Below are 22,295 nucleotides of genomic sequence, written 5' to 3' on the forward strand. Positions count from 1 at the left end.
TTCATTAGCATCACCGTATTGAATTTTGTATTCATTAGCATCGCCATTCTGAATTCTGTATTCATTAGTATCACTGTGCTGAGTCTTGTATTCATCCACCATAGGGCCCAAGTGGCTCTGCAGTGAGCAGAACTGAACCACACCAGAGGCAGTAAAGTATTTTTATATCAGATCTACACTGATGTGCACAAAGCACAAAAAAACTTCCAAAACCATCCGCTGAATGCTACGGCTTGTAAAGTAAGTCAACCAGTTCTGGGAAGAAAATAATGATTCTGAAAACCTTAAGATCAGCCTCTCCGTCTGCACAGATTCAGCTTATTGTGTTCTGCACATTGAACTGCTTAAAAAAGATGACTGTGGATTCAAGCAATGCAAGACAATACCCCTTATTCCCTATTACAACACTAGTGTGAATGATTTAGCAAATTCTGATTTGCTAAATGTGCTGCAAATGCAATTAAATTGATAAATGACTAGAATTAATTAGTAGCAAATAAATAAGAGAACATATATTAACTGGAACAAATGCACTCAGTAGAGTGCAGACCTGTGCCAAGGTACAACAATCTCTCCTCACATAAAAGCGAATGTCCGTACTTTTGAAAATATGATTGGCCTGATGGTGGCGCTAGAAGAAAGATCATGGGGTCACCAAATCAATAGGTTCATTATTTTTGGGAACATTAACTTGCACAGCAAATTTCATGGCAATCCAGCCATTTACTTTTACAGATATATCTATCACGGATGGACGGAAGGACAAACAGACAAACAGACATCATTACATAACCTCCTTGGCAGAGGTAATTACATCCAGCCAGCCCAGCCAGACTGTCAACAAATCCGTTTCCCTTAGAGTACATCACTAAATTGTTAGCTATATTCAGACAAGGGGATGTTGTCACACCTAACTAACACACAGTACTGTCACATGGAAGCCAGAAGCCATCGTACTGACCTCCCTTTCCAGAAAATTCCATTATAGTATCGCTAGTATGCAGCAGCAATGATGGCTACCTTAGCTCACTGATTAAAACTAAAACCCACATGCATTTATTTCCCCGATAGTGGCCATAGGGGATAAAGATTTTTGCAGCGACAAGCCTCTGATGGGAATTCTGCAGCCCGGTACAAATGAGTGCTGCCTCCCCTCCATAGAGTAATGATCTGTTTCCTGTCAGGTCTGAGAGGCTGGGAGGAATGTGTTAGCATTCACATGCTATAGCGTACCTCATAATAATGTCTTCTGCTACATCCAGTTGTAGGTACAAAAAAAAACAACAACAACAACAAATAAAGATGCAGAGCCAGGGCCAAGATTTATGGAAAGGGCACAAGAGTGGAGAGAGGCATGTCACTTTAATTTACAAATCTTAATCCCTCCTTCCCTTTAGTTTCAGATCACACTAGTTGAAGAAAATAATTACCATGGTGGCAGCTGTCAGTATGTATAAGGGCCTTCTGGATCCTCTTTTTTTTAATCAGCCAACCATGGCATGAAGTCAGGCAGATTCGCGGATGCACGGATGCTCAGCTGTGATTTTTGCCGAAATTCTCATCTTCACCAGGTCATGGTGTAGTGTGGGTGGATTCCACAATGAATGGAAATGCAAAACTGCCTCAACAGCTGTCTTCCTCGTGCCCTTATAGCAGCGTTACACAACTCATGAATTCATGTGACAGTGAAAAGGCTGCTTGAAAAGAGCCAGAGAGATTCAAACTGCGCTAAAACTCTATTCTTTTCCACGCTTCCCTCTCCTTTCAGGGGATGTGGACCAGCACTTGAGTCACGGCTCTTTACCGATTCATCAGCAGCAGGGCCTCATGGCTGTGTGCGTTTGTTGTGACTGCAATGCTCTTGTAAATGGCCATTACACGCACTGCATTTCACAAGGTTTTCTCGTCCACAATGACACATTGTTGTCATGGAAGGAACGGACGCGTGCAATCGCAGCATTCTCAACGGTATCCTTGGCTTGTAGAAATGGGGTTATCCTAACAACTGTGTTAATGGGGCACGTTCATAGGGAAGCCCAATGATACTGCAGTGATACTGAGCCTAAAAAATAATTGCTTCTTTTGCGGCCTTATTTTAAAGGTATACTATGCAGGTTTTTTGCGTCCCTTCTAGACTTTTTTTGTCTCCTACTCTGTCCTCAGTCCCACACTCGAGTGCTACAGTATGCCTTAGCATGGTTATTTTATAATATTTTCAAGTAAAAAACCCAGCATTGTCTGGCTTTAAATTGAAGTAGTGCTATTTGTGCTGGATGGACTGTTTATGCGAGTCCTAGTAACATTTTATAGGCTGCAGTGGATCCTGTATAGTATAAGCAGGCATAATGATAGGAGAGTACTAATGATTGATCATTTTCTAGAGAGATTTAATCACACCTCAGGGGGTCGTTCTGGAAATGTCCTTTGAGTTCACTCAAAATGAGGCAGGAACTAGTCAGAATATTTCAACTTGAAATTGAAAGAATCTTTCAAATCCTGCCCTTACTTCAAAGGCACAAGCTTGGTACACATGTTAGTTATGTATTAAGTGCATTTAAATGGGCCTTTGAACATTGGATAACTACTGCACAATATGTGCAATGTTGAAAGAGGAACTTCATTAATCATAGTTTCTCTCTGAACTGAAGTAGCAATTGCATTTTCTTTGGTTGGAAATTAGATGGGAAAAAAGAATTAATTAAAAGGTAAAAATAAAATAAAATAATAATAAACCTCAGACATAGAACCAAACTGAGGCTATCACCCATCTGTGTGGGGTGGCAATGCATTAAATGAAAATGTGGGTTGTAGATTTGCCCATACTACAAGGGTCTGGTGCTTTCTGTATCTGATTGGTTGCTGATACTGAAGACCATCATAGCTTTCCCTAACTCAGTTATATCAGAGCATATCCCCACTTCACACTGTATTTAATTAAGCTAAATCCTAAATAATTAATACCTTGGGCTCTATCTATCTCCATTAATACTACACCCGGTATCTTGTTTAATTGCCCTGCAGATGCCCTTAAATGAAAAAAAGAGTTATATACTGTTCAGGTAATCCAAGTTAAGGTTCAGGTTAATATTGCCTTTGTTCAAGGGTGAAACAACAGTATTCATCTTGGGAATCAAACCTGCAGCCTACAAGCCAAGTTCCCAAACCATTATACTGCACTACTTAACCTTCAAGCACTTGTGTGGGCATACACAAAGGTTGGAGAGAAATGTATTAATGTTTTTACTTGCAGAACTAAAAAAAGAAGAAACTATGAGGGCCGAGAAAAGACCTGATTGGTTGATACGATTCAGGCACAGTAATTGGGAGTGGCTGATTTCAGAGCCTGGGGCAGTCAGAGAGACCCAATTTTTATTTCTTAGATCTTTTAATTTGGGATGTAAAGGAAATGTAACCAAATATGAACAACAATGTTCTTACAATAAACTTGCATGCTGAACCTTTAATCTGTTCCGGTGGAGAAGAGATTTCAGCCAAAACGAGAGCAGTGCAAGCTGCAGTGTTATTAGGTATTAAGAGCTGAGGTCAGCGAGAGCAGACGTGGAGTCTGGACAGAGGTAGATTTCACACATTTAGATGCTCTGAGCTGGTTTATGAATGGAACGGCTGAATGCCATGGGCAACCACACCCCCCTCCATTCACTAGCACGGGAAACACCTCACCATCATCTGAGTCTTCTTCCAATTTCCAAATCTAAATATTACTGTCAGAAAGATCAGATCAGATCCGTCTGCAATCACAAAGCTCCGCTCATCATAACCTTTCATTGTTTGTTTATCTCTAGGGCAACTGCAAAGGGTACACAGAAAATAATGAAGCAAGATTAATGCTCAGTGTCAAAGTTTTAAAAACTAATTTTTGCCCAGCACAATAAGAAAAGGAAGATGGTATTTATTTCCGAGCTGAAGAAACACCAGATACGTTGCACTTCTCAAGGGCTCTCAAATAGCATTCAATAATAAAAGTGAATTTTATGAATTCATGAAAAATAAAATTATGTCACACAGCATCTAGTGAATGTAAAGTAAATCTTCAAAAGCCATTACATATACATTACTTTTCCCCTATGGATTTTATAATGATGAATGCTCTCCAGCATGAACTCCACAATGATATCTGGTACATCCTGCCCCACTAACATCTGATGCTTGGGAACCACAACATATAAAACAATGACAGTAAATTGATCAAAATTCAACATTAATTGCTGGCCTTGGCCTCTGAATCTTCTCAAATTAACTGAAGAAAAGTCTGTTGGAATATTTATTTTTTGTATAAATCAGTTTTAAGTACATACTCATTTAAAATGTGTATAAAAGTTACTATAGGCACTCAGGAAAGGCTGCTTGTTTATATGTATGTCAGTAATATCACAGCATATGTAGCCATGTCTGCATATGCAAGGCTGTGTGTGTGTGTGCATGTGTGTGTACGCGCGCGTGTGCATGTGTTCTCTCTATTGCTGGGACTGTGCTCTCTTCCTGAACTCTATGAGTCTACAGCCCACCAAGCATAGCCTGTGTCAATTCACTGCAGACACTTACAATAGTACAACTGCAAAAGAACAAGCAGTGACCTTCAGACAGAGGGGGAGAGAGAGAGATGATGACAGACTGAGAGGAGAGAAAGAGGAGGGAAAGGAGAATGAGATAGAAAGGGAGGGAGAAAGGAGAGAGGGAAGGGGAGGGGGTAGTGAGCGAAAGGGAGAGAGAGGAGACCGAGGAACGAAATGCAGAGGACAGTGACGGATGGCCCCAGAGAAGCCTTGATTTTCCCAGACTTGTGGGGAAAATGGAACGGGGAAGATACATAATGTGGTAAAGGGAGGAGGTCAGAGAGGGAGGCCTGGGGCCAAACAGGTACGATAACAGAGGACAGCTAACCAGATAAACTCCACAGCCTGCCTATTCATTTCTCACTGTCGGCAGCTCCTTGAACCACACGGCAATCAGACAGGCACCTCAGCGGCCACCCCATGCCCACTGAGGGGGGCCTTTAGCAGCCCTAGCTGAACTATGGTCAGACATAACTAGGTTAAAACAAGGGCCCGTATTCGAGCGGTACTCCAAAAAAAATACTGCGTAAAATTCTGTTTAAGCTAATAGCAAAAGGAAAAAAAAATGTCCATATACCTGCACATTTACAGTAAGACAATGGTTCATACTTTTATTACAAAATTATGCAAATTGTATCTGTTTTTGATGTGCCATTTATTTATTGATTGATTTATTTAGGGATCAAGTATTTAAGGGACTAGGTTAAATACGAAAAGCATAAGAATATACCTATGGCAGTTCAGAATGCTATAAACTATTTAGAGATTCTTCATGTTTTACTGCAAATCTGTTAACTTTGTCTTTCTTTATAGCATCACTTTAATGCTCTATTATTGTTTTTACTTCTAAAACACCACCATGTATATGTACATATAATGATGCAGTTGGTTCATAGTTTATGATGCTCCAAACTGAATATATAAAGACAATTTTACTTGATTTAAACAGAAACATGTTATTTCTCTTTAATTCTGTAATTTGTATATTACAGATTATTTGCAGATAATCATTTTTTAATCACACATCTCACTCTAAAGCACAGAACATATCACAATTTCATTAGGGACTCATCTTTACAACACAAATAATAATAAAGTGAAGAAAAATAAAATTAAGCTTTTTAAATAAATATTAAGGGTGAAAACATTGCGTGGGGGTCTACTGAAGAATATCAATTACAGCACAGCATACAAAGAACGATTGTTCATTTTCCAGTTATTTTCCAGTGACACATTTTATTTCTCAAAAGCACTCTAATGGCTGAAGTTTGGCATGAGTTACAGTAACAAATGAAACACAATTTCCTGCAGATGGCCTGCTGGTCACAAAAAGGAATGTCTATTCTAAAACTGGCAGAACATGGCTATGCAGTTCAGCCCTCCACACGTAATAGCATTCAGATAGACACAACCACTGTGTCCACTCACCCATTAGTATTCCGAAGTGGCTTAATGGAACCTCTATAATTGAAGCCCATTTTTTGGTCACTTTGATGTGAATTCTTTCCGTACCTATAATTACACCATGAAAACACTTAGCGGAGGTGCTGAGCTGTTCCAGGCCCCACTCATCAGCAGACTGGGTTTGTGCCGGAAGGAGAAAGGTGATGATGTAGGTAGCCCAGAGACAGGGCCCCCGATTGGGTGCAAGCTCTGCCCATTCCCGGAAAACTCTCTGAGCAGGAGGACAGTGTGTGTGATAGATGAAAACTCACTGAGCAGGAGGACAGTGTGTGCGATAGATGAAAACTCTCTGAGCAGGAGGACAGTGTGTGCGATAGATGAAAACTCTCTGAGCAGGAGGACAGTGTGTGTGATAGATGTAAACATGCTGTGCTCTCTGCCCAGTTTCAGTGGTCAGGGATGAACACTGTTGGGACTACAGGAGACCTCTGTGTCTCTGAGGAGACTCAAAACTGGCCTCCCACAGGATGTTTACAGTAAATCACTGTTACTGTTTACTGTACACACCTGAGATTCTCTTACAGAGTGCCAACACTGAGCATCGAGGCAGGGGTCAAACAGCCATCACACATCAATCAGAATCAATAAGCCAGATCTGCTGAACCAATTTTAGAATTTGACCGGGACACTGCAGTTAAGACCCATGGCCTGCAAGCTCCATGGGATGTTTAATACTGCGTCCTATACATTAGTATGCCCCCTACTGGCCCAGCACCGCCACTGCCAGCAATGCCTTTTCCAGAGAGGTCCTTCCTTCCAAGTACTAAATAACCCCAACACTGCGCAGGCCCACTGAATGCAGTTATCCTTCTGTAGACTGGAACAGGCTGTGCCCATTATTTCTCCCATGTTTCCCATCAGTAACTGCACTGGGGCCTATAACGGAATTGATCCTATTTTCATTTCTCCATTCAATTCTTTCATTTTAATTTCCTTTCAAATTTCAGTCTAGGAGCCAAGTAGGATTGAGCCTGGATTAGCAAAGGTTTTTACTATTATTAGGATTATTTTGGGTAAAAATACAGTATGTGTGTGATCTTACATCCCTAATCCTTTACATAAAAGAGATTGAAACATTTCATGTGGATGGTTTTGTTTATTATAAATTGTGCTTCAGTAAGCATGATTTTTTAAATTTATTTTAATCCTGGGTATACCAATATGAATCCATATGCTAATTATCAAGACACTGAGATTGCATTGTTTGCTGGTGCTAATAGTTATGTAGACATGTTGAATGACAGCACAATAACAACATCAGTAGTGGTCTGCACCACCTTATGAATCCAGGGCCAGTTTGTATTGTTTGCATACTTCTTCACCCTTTTAGGCATCAAGGCAGTTCTTATTCAGAGCCATTTTGTCATCATTTACTTACCATACAATTTATTTGTATGACTGGATATTTACCGAAGCAACTTCAGACCCTTACCCAAGGGTATATCTTACTCAAGGATGCTCCGATTAGGATTTAAACCTGCAACTGACCTACAAGCTTTGTCCCCAAACATAAAACCACTGCCCACAACATTGCTTCTGTCACCATCATACATTGGTTCCATAACCAAGACAATGCATCATGAGGCAAGTATAATTACATAAAGTTGTAATATTAGATATCCCAAAACATCACTGATGTCTCTGGTTGAAATATAGACCACACTATGAGGCAATACAATGGTGAAGTACTACCATAAATACACATGCGCACACACACAGACACACAGATGCACGCACACAGACGCACGTACACAGACACACACACATACACACACACACACACACACACACACACACAGACGCATGCACGCACACACATACACACTTAAATTCCAAATATTTATACTGAAGGGAAGCACAGCATGGCATAGACTGCACAATTCCTATAGAAATCAACATGTGTGACAGCTTAATATGCTGGAGCTCATTGAAATCTAAAAGTCAACCAGACAAAAAATAATTATAATAGATAATATAATAAAATAAAATAAATATATATTCCCTCCATGGCTGGAAAAGCAGGGCAACTGCTGTCTGAAGCACCTGCTGCCAATCAGCATACTGTGCGCAACGCGACTAGAGAAGCTGATAGGAAAATGGTGGCAATCAAAACCCAGACTGGAACTCAAACTCCAGGGCAACGCCTGATACTGTCAAAGTGACATTCTCCTGAAACTGCCGGCAAAATGAAAACTACCCAGTAAAAAAAAAAAAAAAAAAAAAACAAGGCAGAGACTGCCGACCGGGGGCCTTACAATGAGAAACTCCAAACCAATTTATCAAATTTCTCAGTAATGCACGTAGCTTTAGTTTTAAATCCATCCTGGTTTAAATTAAACCCTATAGGAGAACAGTAGCCTGCCTGAAGACTTTACCTTCATTCAAATAATATTTTACAGATGCCTCAATCTAACAAATAAGATTGTTGAAAGCACTTAAAAAGTGATAAAACTGTCACATACAATTATCTGACTCTGAAGTTAGAGAAGGAAGTAAGCACTGCACTAGCTGAGAAAAATAGGAGGAAAACACATGGTTTGGCAAACTTCCAGCTGTTAATGATTTTACACCTTACAGGACACACAGAGTACCACGGAAGAGCCAGGGACTATTTCACACCCTTCAGGCCACACATAGTAGTACAGGAGAGTGCACAGATGATGACTGTTATTCCATGGGAGCCTGTGCCATCACTAGGTGGATCTAATGGATCTAACCCTCCCTCTAGGGAGACATAGCCAAATATGTTCCAAACACAGAAGACCCCCAGCCATATTCAGCTAACGGTATTGCAGATGCTGGAAGCTACGACAGTTAGGCCCAGCCTGTGAACTGCTCCAGGACTGAGTAAGCCCTTTCACTCAATTGCATGCATCAAAACAATGTTGTGCACTGCACCATTGCATGTGAACCATGAATTAAAATGACCTTTATCTTATTTTAACAAAACGAATATAAAAGGAAAACGATCTGTGTAGTGAATGAAATTCAATTAAAATGAATACTTGCACAAAAAATAAAAAAACGTGTCCGTTGAATTCAATTGTCTTTTAGCTGAGTGTACACCGCATAAGGTGTTGCTTGATAGGCATAAAAAAATATACAGACTGACTTGAGATTATGTGTTCCTGAGAACTGGGGCAATTTAAAACACTAGCCTTTTTACCCAGCAGCATTCCTTTGCTCTCTAATCCCTCCCGGGTAGAGAGGAAAGCAGGAAGGAATGGCATGGTAAACCCTGCGGAATATCCCAGAAGAGCGGAGCTGGTGTGAACGTGTGAACACAAAGACAGGCAGGCAATGAGGGGAGGAAACTACAGAACAAAGACTGGAGGGAACCAGGAAGAGAAAAGACCAGGCCAGCAGCAAAACTTCCACCGAAGGCATCAAATATAACCGGCGATGGAAAAATTTATTCTGTGGCTCTTCCTGCAGCACAAGACAGAAAATCTAAGAATAGAAAACTGGCTGGAGTACTCTAGACAAGGTATAATCAAAGCCTAATAAGACAAAGTGCATGGTTAGGCCTAATGATTACACGTTGGATTTATTAAGCGACTTTAATCTGTTATGAAAATCTCCTCACAGAGGAGATAGGGGCTGGGGAGGCTGTAAAGTATTGGATAATATAAATATTTTGTAAGGTGACCCAACGTGAAGAGTGAAAGAACTGGAAGAGATGATAAAGACCCCACCCCCTCCCTCCCCACCCAGCACACCTCATCCCTCATCCTCACTGTTCTGTGCCTCCTCTGGCTGTGGCTAAGGGTCTAATGAGAAAGCTGTCACCATGCCCGCCCCTAACCGAGCTCCCTCCTATAACTGCACAGTCTGCAGGCCGCTCTGCCTCCATCTCATCCATCAGATGCCTGCCTGTCTGACCGCCCATGCCACTCAATCCGTCTCCCTGACAACAGAGCAGGGAGATGGCCTCCCTTTCAGAGTGCGGGAGCAGGGGACCTCCGGGATGGCAGACTGAAATTATGCAGACTAACAATTGGACTAATTTGGGACTAACACAGGACTAACACGGGACTAACACAGTACTAACATGGGACTAATGCGGGACTAACACAGGATTAACGAAGGACTAACACGGGACTAACACAGTACTAACATGGGACTAATGCAGGACTAACACAGGACTAACACGGGACTAACACAGTACTAACATGGGACTAATGCGGGACTAACACAGGACTAACAAGTGACTAATGCAGGACTAACATGGGATTAATATGGGGGCGAACGTGGGACTAACGAGGCACTAATGCGGAACCAGGGTCTGAAATGAACCAACTCAACCATGCACTCAACCAGCCACTGTGGTAGGCAGATGCAAATGTTTACTAACCACTCAGATTTTTTATCAGCCACTTTTGAAAACCATGTGGAAAATTCTTGACTGGCCAAGTCATTCACATGATCTGAATCCAATTGAACATGCATTTCATATGCTGAAGAGAATACTTAAGGCAACTAGCCCCCGAAACAAGCAGGAGCTAATGATGGCTTCATTACAGGCCTGGCAGAGCATCATCAGAGAAGATACTCAGCACGTGGTGATGTATATGAGTCACAGACTTCAAGCAGTCATTTCATGCAAATTATATGCAACAAAGTAGTGAACATGACTACTTTCATTTACAGATCATTAATGTGTCCAAAATATCATATGACCCTGAAATAGGGGGACTATGTATAAAAAGAGTTGTAATTTATACATGGAGAAACGAAAGTGTATAAAAATACTGTTGAATAAAAGTGGAGAAAGTGCACTTTTTTGTTTACTAATTGTTTGTTTACTAATCTAAAATTGTGAAGTACAGAGGCAAATCTATGAAAAAATGTTTTTCCCAAACATTACAGAGCTCACAAAAACACACGCGCATGCCCACGCTGCATCACCAAAAGTAGGGCCAGCATTTGGCCAATCAAAAGCCTGGACATTTTGTGCAGATGGTCCAAGAGGCTAATACATGAATGGAATCAACTTGGACACGAGACACTATACAAGCAGCGGTTTATAACTCATAAGGTTTTTATGAAAGCTCCTGGAGTTAAAAGCATCTGAGGGGAGTGATTTGGAATCACGGTCTATTGTATTTTTAATGGTGATTCAGGGGTCAGGCGCTGTTAAAGTGGCAGGGGACGTACAGTTTTATTTCCCAATGCATCACCTCCTCCCGCCCATTTGCAAAATGAATAGATCCTATAGAAGCAATACATGAAGCGGCCATGACATTAGCCACTGAGAACACAATCCTCGGAGGAAGAAATAGAAAAACTGAAATAGAGGGTTGGCTCAGGACCTCCAGACCACAGCCAAGGAGAGTAGCTATGCTGGCTGTAGTCAAGCAGGGTGATGGACTACAGCTTGCGCAGATATAGGATTAGAATCAATAATTACAAAAACCTGCTGTGTACAGTCAGTGGACGACTTACGCAGTCAAGTCAGCGCATAGATATCCTTTCTACAGTCAGCCACTGCCATTCACTACTGACAGATTTTTATTACTTTACTGAATGCTTTATTTTCATGGTTATTAGAGGAACTGAATCTGGACTGAAATGTAATGTGCTTCACTTGCAGTTTCTCAAACTCGAAATCGGGTCCATTTCCTTACAGAATGCTATCAGCCGCATAAGAAATGACTGTGGAACAGAGGTGATTGAGGGCTGATCCATTTTGGGGTGCCATGTCAGCTTCCCTTAATGCTTCCAATGACACCCGTATTTGACCTGACAGATTTGATAAAGTCATGAGAGATAGCATAGACAGAACACGAACCTCGGTGAAGATATTTTACTGTTGTGTGATATAGGAGTGAATCAGCAGTGATGTGTACAGCTGCCAGTATCAATGATTTGAACACCATAGGCACCAGTCCCCCAAGACTGGAGTCCTGGACCCCTGTAGTAGGACCCAAGCATCAATCAATTTCTTGGGTCCTCAGGTAAATACCAGCTTTTGTTACAGAAAATATAATATTGCTGAAAATCTCAGTTTATTTATTTATTTACTTATTTATTGAATCTCTTCCTTAAACTTATTTCAACACAGTGCAAGTTTGGCTCATAACATTGTACTGTAGTTGATTGTTTTCCACAAACAGTTTAGTTTCATTGGCCAGATTTCCACACTTTCGGAAATTAGTACCTCGCTGATTTTGCCTGTCAGTAAATCATTTTCAATACAGCACATTACCGTAAACTAAAGCATTAGTTGATTAAAAAGTCCTGGGGAGGTCAATAAGGGACATTCATTCCTGACGACATGCTCAGCCGTTTCTGACATAATGTGGTCTTAAGAGGGTAAATCACCCTTTCAACAGTCATCAAAAGTGTCTCATTTACAGCAATTACCGGCCTGTTGCAATTCAGATTTTTCAATTAGGCTTGGAACAAAAAGCAGCGTGTAGAGTGGGAGCTTCGTGGCTGAGTTGGAGACACCCTGCTGTAAAAACCGCGTGCTGTCCTTCCGCATGTCAAACAGGAAGTCTGCTGCGGCGCTAATGCTGCGCAGCGCTATCGAGCGAGCGAGAGCCGCGCGGACGTTGTTTGCCCAGAAGTGGAGAGAAAAGCTCTCCCGGGCGCTTGGCGTCAAAGCAGGGGCGGGCTGCTTTCCAGCGAAACGGCCGAAGCACTCGAACAAAGGACCTTGAGTTTCTGCTCATGGCGGAAAACCTCTCACCTGTCAGAGCCGAGAGCAGCAACAAGGCTGCTTTGTGTTCGTTTTTTAAAGGGCCAATAACATGCACCCGCAGAAGAACCGCCCGGACAATGGGCCAGACAGAGAGGGCCAGGGAAGCCTGGCACACAGACGGTGAGCTGCATTTAAGTGCCCCCATTTCAACACAGCTCATTCTCTCAGCCAGAATTCACATAAACAAGACCCTGTGTGGAATAGCCCTGTGTGGACTGTCCCTGTGTGGATTGACCCTGGGTGGATTGACCCTGGGCGGACTGTCCCTGTGTGGACTGGTCCTGTGTGGGCTAGCCCTGTGTGGACTGACCCTGTGTGGACTGTTCCTGTGTGGACTGACTCGGTGTGGACTAGCCCTGTGTGGACTGTCCCTGTGTGGATTGACCCTGGGTGGATTGACCCTGTGTGGACTGACCCTATGTGGACTGGCTATGATGAAGTCACATACAATGATGGAAACTTAAAGGCCCTTAGTAATAATTTGATGCCCACTTTTAATTTTCCCCTAAATGAAAAATGTGTAGATTCTCCTTTAATGCATGTGCCATAATTATAAAACTGATTTAATGCATTTTTCTTGCTTTTCTCTGGCTAAGTGTCCAGACAGCAGGCTGTCCTCTTCTGTGTCTCCAACCAGTTCATTATATTAAATTAATCATTTACATCTGAACCCTCGAACCCTGGACTGGAAGACAATTTACTACCTGCTAAACTTAACTAATGAACCTCCCACAGAGCTCACGACAACAGAATTGTCATTGTCCAATGCATCTTCAGGCTGCATTGTGGTCCTCTTCCTTATTCCACTCCAGTACTGCTTTCCAATGTGGTTATATTCGCATGGCTATAGCATATGCCATGCTTCCATATGGATGTTAGCAATATGAATCTAGGATGTCTATTATGGTTCTAGATCAGCATAGTTTAAAAAAAAAAAATCTTTAGCACTTCAGTGATATTGTAAATAACATCTATGGTTGAGAATGTTGTGAGAATGCTCACATAATTCTGGTGGATGATCACTGCCTTTTAAGTCGCTCTGGATAAGAGTGTCTGCTAAATGAATGTAATAAAACGTAGCTACACATTATTTATGACATGTTAATAGTTCTGATCACCATTTATAAATATTTAACATCTTTGACATTAAATTACTTTTTTAGTTTTCTTTCAGCATTACACTGCTAAAATTTGATTTACTCTCTGTGTCCTTGAATGTACATCGCATCGACCATAAATAAAACTTAAAAAGAGCTCTGGAAGTAATGAAAATGCAGAATGTCTACCCGAATTTAAGAATGTATGTTGTAAAATCACTGCAGCTCAGAAATATCCATATGCATGAGAGCAGCTATCCTTCATCATTCAGCACTGACTGGCTTCCTGCCACAGATGTCTACTCTACCATTTGACATTTTTATTCAAAGGGTGCTGTTCATGTGGTGCTTATGACAGATGTGAAATGTGGAATTACTGGTTGCCGGTACACTAGATCTGTAAATAGAAGTACAGAATAGAACAGTGATGATGTCAAGTCAATACGCATGAGTGTTTTTATTCATATGGGTGCATGTGTATGCATGTGCATGTTTGCACATCTGTACAATATTTACAGTGCAGTCCACAAGTTTTTGGACAGTGACACACCTTTTGTTGTTTTGGCTCTGTACTCCAGCACATTGGATTTGAAATCAAACAATGAGTATGAAGTTCAACTGCAGACTTCCAGCTTTGTGTACATTGATAAGGATACATTCATATGAGTATGTTTAGCAGTATACTGTGACATTTGTGAGTGTATGAGCATGTTTAACAGTACACTGTGGTGTATGTGTATGTTAATAAGGATAACAGTACACTGTGGTGTATGTTAATAAGGATAACAGTACACTGTGGTGTATGTGTATGTTAATAAGGATAACAGTACACTGTGGTGTATGTGTATGTTAATAAGGATAACAGTACACTGTGGTGTATGTGTATGTTAATAAGGATAACAGTACACTGTGGTGTATGTGTATGTTAATAAGGATAACAGTACACTGTGGTGTATGTTATAAGGTAACGTACATTGTGTATATGTTGTTAATAGGATAACAGTACACTGTGGTGTATGTGTATGTTAATAAGGATAACAGTACACTGTGTATGTGTATAGGATACAGTACACTGTGGTGTATGTGTATGTTAATAAGGATAACAGTACACTGTGGTGTATGTTAATAAGGATAACAGTACACTGTGGTGTATGTGTGTGTTAATAAGGATAACAGTACACTGTGGTGTATGTGTGTGTTAATAAGGATAACAGTACACTGTGGTGTATATGTGTGTTAATAAGGATAACAGTACACTATGCGTATGTGTATATCTGTTCAGTGCAGTGCGGCGGCAGGGCTGACCTGGTGGATGAAGGCCTGGGCCCCGCGGGGGCTGAGCAGCAGGACGGCCCGGCGCAGCGTGTCCCGGTAGCGGTTCAGCTCCTCCGTGCGCATGGTGCTGAAGAGGCTGGCGAACACGCGGCTGATGTTGCGGTCCACCCTCTGCAGCGACACGTCCAGGCCCTGCCGCGACGCCTGGTCCAGGAAGCCCTGCAGGCCGCGTATGTCTGCGGGGCGGCAGACAGAGCCAGGTGTGAGCCAGGGGGGGGGGGGGGGGTGGGGCATGGACTACCAGCGCCAAATGCCTCCCACAGACAGGAGGCAACCTCAACTTCACACAAGCACAACAGTTAAAGCATGCACTTGCCCCACAATCATGTAGCTTCAAATGTAATTTCCTAACCAGTGGTTTTGGTATCCATACTCCTGCCCAGCCCATCGCTGGACTGCTCGGTTCCTGAATGCATGACAGCTGTTAAACTGAATGGCCACTATGCTGTGCACTTCCTGAAAGCATGATGGCTGCCCAACTGAATGTCTTGCCTATCAGTTCATTGATTACAGGTACATTTCTTTCATACAATATGTATGACATATGTACCACCCTCACTAGAACAAGAACACAAGTTTTTTTGTAGATTCCTGTTTAAAGTAATGAGAACTCTCCATTCCCTTTTGGCATACTGTTGAGCAGAATATGAAGCCATTCAAAGGCAGTGCATATCAAGCATTGCTATTGGCTGTTCTGCCATTGAGGAGAGTGGTATAATGGTTAGAGAAATGAGCTTGGAACTGAGTTTGACTCCCAGCTGGGCCACTGCCACTGTACCCTTGAGCAAGGTACTTACCCTGGATTGCTTCAGTAGAATATGCAGCTGCATAAACAGATTCTATGTAATAATGTAATGTAATGTAGTTGGTCTCGATAAAACAATTTGCAAATTGCCTGAATGTACATGTAAATAATCTCCCTTTGTCATGATTAGTCCTCGCATGTTCTCTCAGGGATGCATTCCCTGGTATCTTTAATGGCCAAATCATAACCTTAATTCATCCCTTATCCTATCCTGCCTACACTTCGCCTGCAAGCTGTCCTGATATCACTTGCCTCCAATATGGTCTGCCTGTACAAATCTCCAAAAAACAGATTTTAAATCAATTGTGCAGATAAAAAAAATGGAAAAAAGATCTATTCCCATCATCAAAATGAATGCATGATGCAGGTTGAATTTTGAGTAGCGCTGTACAATAAGTTCAGAGTGAAAGATTGCTTCACAGAGATGGGTAGAAATGAGGATTCGAGCTCAGGACCCTAGCAGGAGAGACAGTGGAGTGGTGTTCTTATCAGCGTTGTAGCACATGAAATTATGGTCAGGTCTCCGAAATCTACCCGTACGCTTTGAGATAACTTAACTGACAGCAGCAACATAAAAGTGAAAACTTACTGCAAATAAGCCGACTGCTGTTTCATCGCTCTGGGTCCCCGAACCCAGAGAACAGAGAACACAACAACCTCTGCCGGGGTGGAGCTTTAATAGGGATGGGGGACATCCTGGGGTTTTACCTAAATATTTGTTTTTCAGATTAATGTGTGTTGCCCATTGTCCCAAGCAGACTTAGGATATGTTTTCAATTGGCCCAGACAATTTCAGGATAGTTCCCTGACAGTTTCTGTATACAATGAAAGATATGAAATCGTAAACATACTTTAAGTGGTTTTGTAATAATGATGATTTACTGTGGTCTTCCTTTTTTGCAAAGAGTAGGGGGTTCTCCGGTGTCCTGGCTAAAATCCCAGATCTGGCTCTCACAAAAACTTACCACCTAATCATCCCCTGTTTCAATTGGCTAAAAAAAAAAAATGTCCTCTCCCTCCAGTGGAGCTGCTTAGTGGCCAACAATAGAGGATTGTGGTTGTACTGGGCAGCTCCCAGGTGTGAATGTGTATGAGTGTGAAGCAGGGCATTCCTGCAAAAGAGCATCCGTGCTCAGCGAACCTACCCTGGGTAAATAAAGGTTATAAAATTTTTTTTTATAAATTTAAAAAATTAAAAAATTTTGTTTTTAAAAGTATTCCCAAAATTCTGGGGTGCTCGAAGTTGACTGTGGTTCCAAGAGACTGGAGTTAAGGTACACACACTATGCGTTTTTACCCGGGAAAACATACAGCAATCAAGCTAAGGTAAATTTGCATTTTTGCTCACTTGTTTTCACAGAGGGTTTAAATTTAGTACAGGAGCTGTGGTCACATTGTCTGTACTGGCAGCCAGCCAGCCAGCAGAACACTTGTTAATATAAGGCAGCTGTTGATGATGTAACGTAACCGCTGATGATGCACAATACCTGTTAATGACATAAGGCAACTGTTGATGATGCAATGTATTTTTCCTGTGTTAAATTCAAACCCTCTGTGCAAGCTAGTGTGAAAATGTTAAGCTTGTCTACCATAGCTTGACTGGTGTATGTTTTTCCATTTTAAAACTCATGTGGTGTGTTCGCCTTAACTACAGTCTCTTGGAAGCAAAATCTCCTGTAGCCTGTCAGGTACTCACATAAGGTGGAACACATTGAAAATTACAGTGTTTCACATTTTAGACAGTAGCCAGTTGTAGAGCAGCACTGGACTTAACAGAAGAATTTCAGATTAAGTTCCTCATTCAAGAACATAAGAGCAGTGCCCCATCTTGAAATTAAGCATGCAACCATTTATTTACAAGTCAAATACAACAATCCTGCTAACTCCAACAGATGGAATTGTAGCACAGGTCTGAAGAGGAACCAGAAATCCAGATAGCATTACGCTATACTAAATTAACCTGAACGATAAAAACAAAAATAATGAATCCCTTGTTAGAGTCAAACAGCATTTTTGTAAGCCTTTAGAGACATACTTCTTCGCAAAAGTTTTGGTTTTGCCGTTTTTCAAAGGTTCTGCTTTTATAACAGGTCTTGAGAACATGCCTGGCTGCAGCTCATGTATTTGGAAACATCTGCTGCTGATCCCAGGGAAATGTGAGGATGGGACTTAAGGGGAGCATAAGTGGAAAAACAACAGATAATCAAAAAAGGCTGGAGGAGCAAAGCCTTCTCTAACAACAAGGATCACAAAGCAGGGATGTTCTCTCCTGCTCCCACTCCCTCTCCCCCAATCTCTCTCTCTCTCTCTCTCTCCCTCTGTCCCGCTCCCTCTCTCTCTCTCTCTCCCGCTCCCTCTCTCTCTCTCCCTCTCTCCCACTCCCTCTCTCTCTTCCTCTCTCCCACTCCCTCTCTCTCTCCCACACCCTCTCCCCCTATCTCTCTCTCTCTCTCCTGCTCCCTCTCTCTCTCTGTCTCTCTCCCGCTCTCTCTCTCTCTCTCTCTCCAGCTCCTGCTCCCTCTCTCTCTCCTTCTCCCTCTCTCCCCCTCTCTCTCTCTCCACCACTCTCTCTCTTTCTCTCTCTCCCACTCCCTCTCTCTCTCTCCCACCTCTCTCTCCCTCTTCCTCTCAGTATAACAGTACATAAAAAAGTAATAACAAAGTTAGACAGGTTTACCTTCTATTGTGAATATTGTCTACAAAATACTACATCTTGTTCTGACATTAGTGCTAATGGTCTCTCTCTCTCTGTCTCTCACTCTGCGTGTACAGTACATAAAAATAATAAACGATATACTGAAAAAGTGAGCACATTCACAAGTAAAATACGGATTATGAGGATTTTAATGTTATATCAATTAGACAGATATGGTTACAAATTATTTAAATGTTGTTTACAATATATTAATTACATCTTTAAAATTAGTGGTAACGGTCTCTCTCTCCATCCATCCTTCTATTCCTCTGGCTTTTTTTTTAGTTTCCTCCTTTTTCCTACCATGTCCTATTCTATAAAATCCCCACTATAAAAGGAATTAAGTACAGCCTGGTCTGTAATGAACTAATTCAGAGAAGAAAACATTTGTCTTAAGAAATATTTCACCAAGACTCTTTATTACTCTCTACCAAACTAAGGCATTAATACCAGAACCTTTTAAGTGCTGCTCTGCTAACCTGCATGCAGTTAAAAAGGGAAGGAATACAAGAGTGGTCCAACACGTGTGCACACACACACATACAGTATACAAACATATTCACTCACGCACGCACACACACATACACAAAATACAGTGCCCTCCAAGCATCTGATATCACAACGAGGGGGAAAAACCAGAATGAGGACCATTAATGCTTGTGTATACGTGTACGTGTGTTTGCATGTGCGCGTAGGTGTGTACATGCCTGCTTCCAATGAATTTCAAAGTATATGCATACTTTCAATGATAGTGCCTGCACAACAATTTAATCCCTGCGTTTTAACCGATGCGTACACGCACAGCAGTGGGTCTGCGGGGCGCGTGGATAAACACAGGATGCAAATAAGTCCGTAATCCCCCGCCACGTGCGTCTCCCGCTCACTTCCCTTTCCCGCCCCATCGCGGAGATAAAGAACCTCCCCGCATCTCTGCACCGCAGGCAGGGAACTCCAGCTAAAGCTCGACTACGCCCTGGTTGTCATGGCAGCAGTGATCTGTGAAGAGCAGGTAAAAGGGAGGAGGAGGATTTATGGAAAAAGGTCACTCATTGGTTACCTTTTTTAATTGGGATGTTACGAAAGACTGTTTGGTTTTTCGGTGCGCGCCTGTCGCACGTCACAGGCTAGGCGCTCAAACCAGCCGGCTCACTCCCATTAGCGAACAAAGGGCACGGGTGAGAAACAGAGCCGAAATGGACCTTAAGTGGAACGAAGCATGAAGAGCCTTTACATGGGTGAGGTGTGGTACAAAGCCATTTTATAATGAAGAAAGATTGTGTCTTGGTATTCTTCTGTCCAGACACACAGTCGGTCTGAATGGACCAAATAATCATTATCCGTACTGCTAGTGTACCTGAGTCACTCAGAGGTGCACAATAGACCACGACATTGACATTTTTCTGTGAAGAGCAAAAGAGATTTTAAACAATTTTGAATCTTTCACGGTTGATTCCCTTTGAAAATGTATTGATCGGTGTCTTTTCAAGTGCTTTTATTAATAAATGTCACTTCAGACATTTTAATCTTGTGTCCTGAGTAAATACTCCTTTACAAGTCAAAAAAACTTTCATTTTATAGTACTCAAGCTGTTGCTTATTTTTTGCAAAGAATCCAATAAGAAACAGATGAACTACAATGACACTGATGCCGACCAGTCTTTTATTAAGTACAGCAAAGGAGAATGAATACGTCTAGAGAAGGCTAGACATAATAACTAGCTAAAGCTTGTATCAAGTGTTCCTCATAGCTGAGAAAACATGAGAATCCAACCACGCCAAACACTGTTTACTTCAGAAAGGAATAACTGTTGTCCTTCTGTACATATATACATAATTGTACAGAACTATGAATTAAGTGTATAGTCATGACCTCGTAAAGAACACCTGTATCCTGGTTGCACTTTTGTTGATTATATAACTGTTGTCCAACACAGACTCAGCAATGACCAAGCCCATCCAGTGATACTGACATCACAACATACTCCTCTTAGTCCACTGTCTCACAAGCCCTGCGGATGCTACGCTAGTGATCACTGCGGATATGTAAACTGGCACATATGACATGTAAAATATGAAAAATATTTTAAGATCTCTTCACACTCACACATATCACAATATTTTTACAAATATGCATTTGACTAAAGACATTGCAACTGAATGAATATGTTATTCATACAACCTTTTGGCAAAAATCATGACAAAAAAACCATGACAATTTTCCAGCGTGTCACAAGCATTGCCAAAATGATAGCTAAAATATGGTTATTTAACATTAATTATTTAATATTATTAAATTATTTAACAAATCAACATGTTGTTTATGCTTTATTTTTACTTTTTTCACTCCATTTATTGTTTTGTCAGTATGATTGCATGTTGAGACATGCAGTGTCAGTATATATATATATATATATGTGTGTGTGTGTATGTGTGTGTATATATATATATATATATATACACACACACATAGCAGACTTTTATTTAGATTTTTATCTCTTTTTTTTTTTTTTTTTTACTTTAAAAGCACATAAATGGGGGGTAGGGGGTGGTCCAGTAAAAACAGCGTCTGGCATTCCTGGCATAATTATGACAGATCATTGCCAATTAATGGTGATCTCTCTGACTCAGGAGAGAGAGAGAGAGAGACATCATGTCAGCTCTTCCTATGAAGATGGCTGTACAATGACTGGTCAGCGAGCAGTGATGTCATTTAACTTCATCACCCAAGGAGCCTGCAGCTTGGGTTCATTCTTCAGCAACACTGAAACATCCACCAATCGGCTGTGTTGCTATGGCTTCCAGACTACCAAAGGAGATGCATCGATGCAGACACAGTCACCCTCAAAAGACAAATACTTATTGCCTCGGACACAAAGTCTTCATCAATTGTTAGCTCTGGCTCAGTGTGTGACGGGTCGAATTAGCCCCCGTCTTTTAATATTTCTGTGTGTGCGCCCCCGTCGGGTTTTTATTGAGTACCAAGACAAATATTATCACAGGAACAGGAAATGAGAGCATGCAACTGCTGTTGCTATGACAGATAAGGTGCTGATGACCCGTGAGCCCATTAAAGCTCATTGTGTTTGATGGCTGTTGGTGTTTAATGCCGTGAGCCGTGACCTCTCAGCCACGGCTCGGGAAAAAGAGATTCTCATCTCAATGGGACTCATCCATCGAGATAAATAAAGGACACATGGAATTACCTTTATTTATCACCCCTTCACCCCCTTAAAAATAAGAGGTCGGAGACGGTCACTGATGCAACAATTACACCAATGATCAATCCTCATTCACCACTGGATCGATCTATTGCAAATTTCATGCACAAATAATTTGTCGATATTTATTCATAACAAATAGTAAAAAATAAATGAAAAGCCAGCTGCTTCAGTCGTTCAGTTGTGTTTCCAGTTGCTACTGCCATTTGATTTGTTTTATAATTCTTTAGTTATACCTTACTTATGCAAACCTTTTAGGAAACACAAGTGCATGCTTTCCATCACAATAAAGCTGAAAAACTACACTACATATAATTCTATTTAAGAGAATATAAACTGAGTTAGACTGAATGAGAAAAATACTGAACGAATGTAAATCTTCTGCTTCTTAGACAGTAGCAA

At 41.4% G+C, this 22,295-nt stretch overlaps 1 protein-coding gene across 4 annotated transcripts in view; it reads right to left on the reverse strand.

The window, feature by feature from the left end:
• The window catches only part of grid1a (glutamate receptor, ionotropic, delta 1a), a 301,759-nt gene that overhangs the window by 78,988 nt on the left and 200,476 nt on the right, over positions 1 to 22,295 (reverse strand). For all 4 annotated transcript variants that reach the window (XM_064317444.1, XM_064317441.1, XM_064317442.1 and 1 more), the window contains one exon: positions 15,147 to 15,352. In XM_064317444.1, coding sequence (XP_064173514.1) covers positions 15,147 to 15,352 — 206 coding nt within the window. The remainder of the gene's footprint in view (positions 1 to 15,146; positions 15,353 to 22,295) is intronic.

Source organism: Anguilla rostrata, chromosome 18, assembly GCF_018555375.3.
Source record: "Anguilla rostrata isolate EN2019 chromosome 18, ASM1855537v3, whole genome shotgun sequence".
In the NCBI taxonomy this organism is placed as follows: Eukaryota; Metazoa; Chordata; class Actinopteri; order Anguilliformes; family Anguillidae; genus Anguilla; species Anguilla rostrata.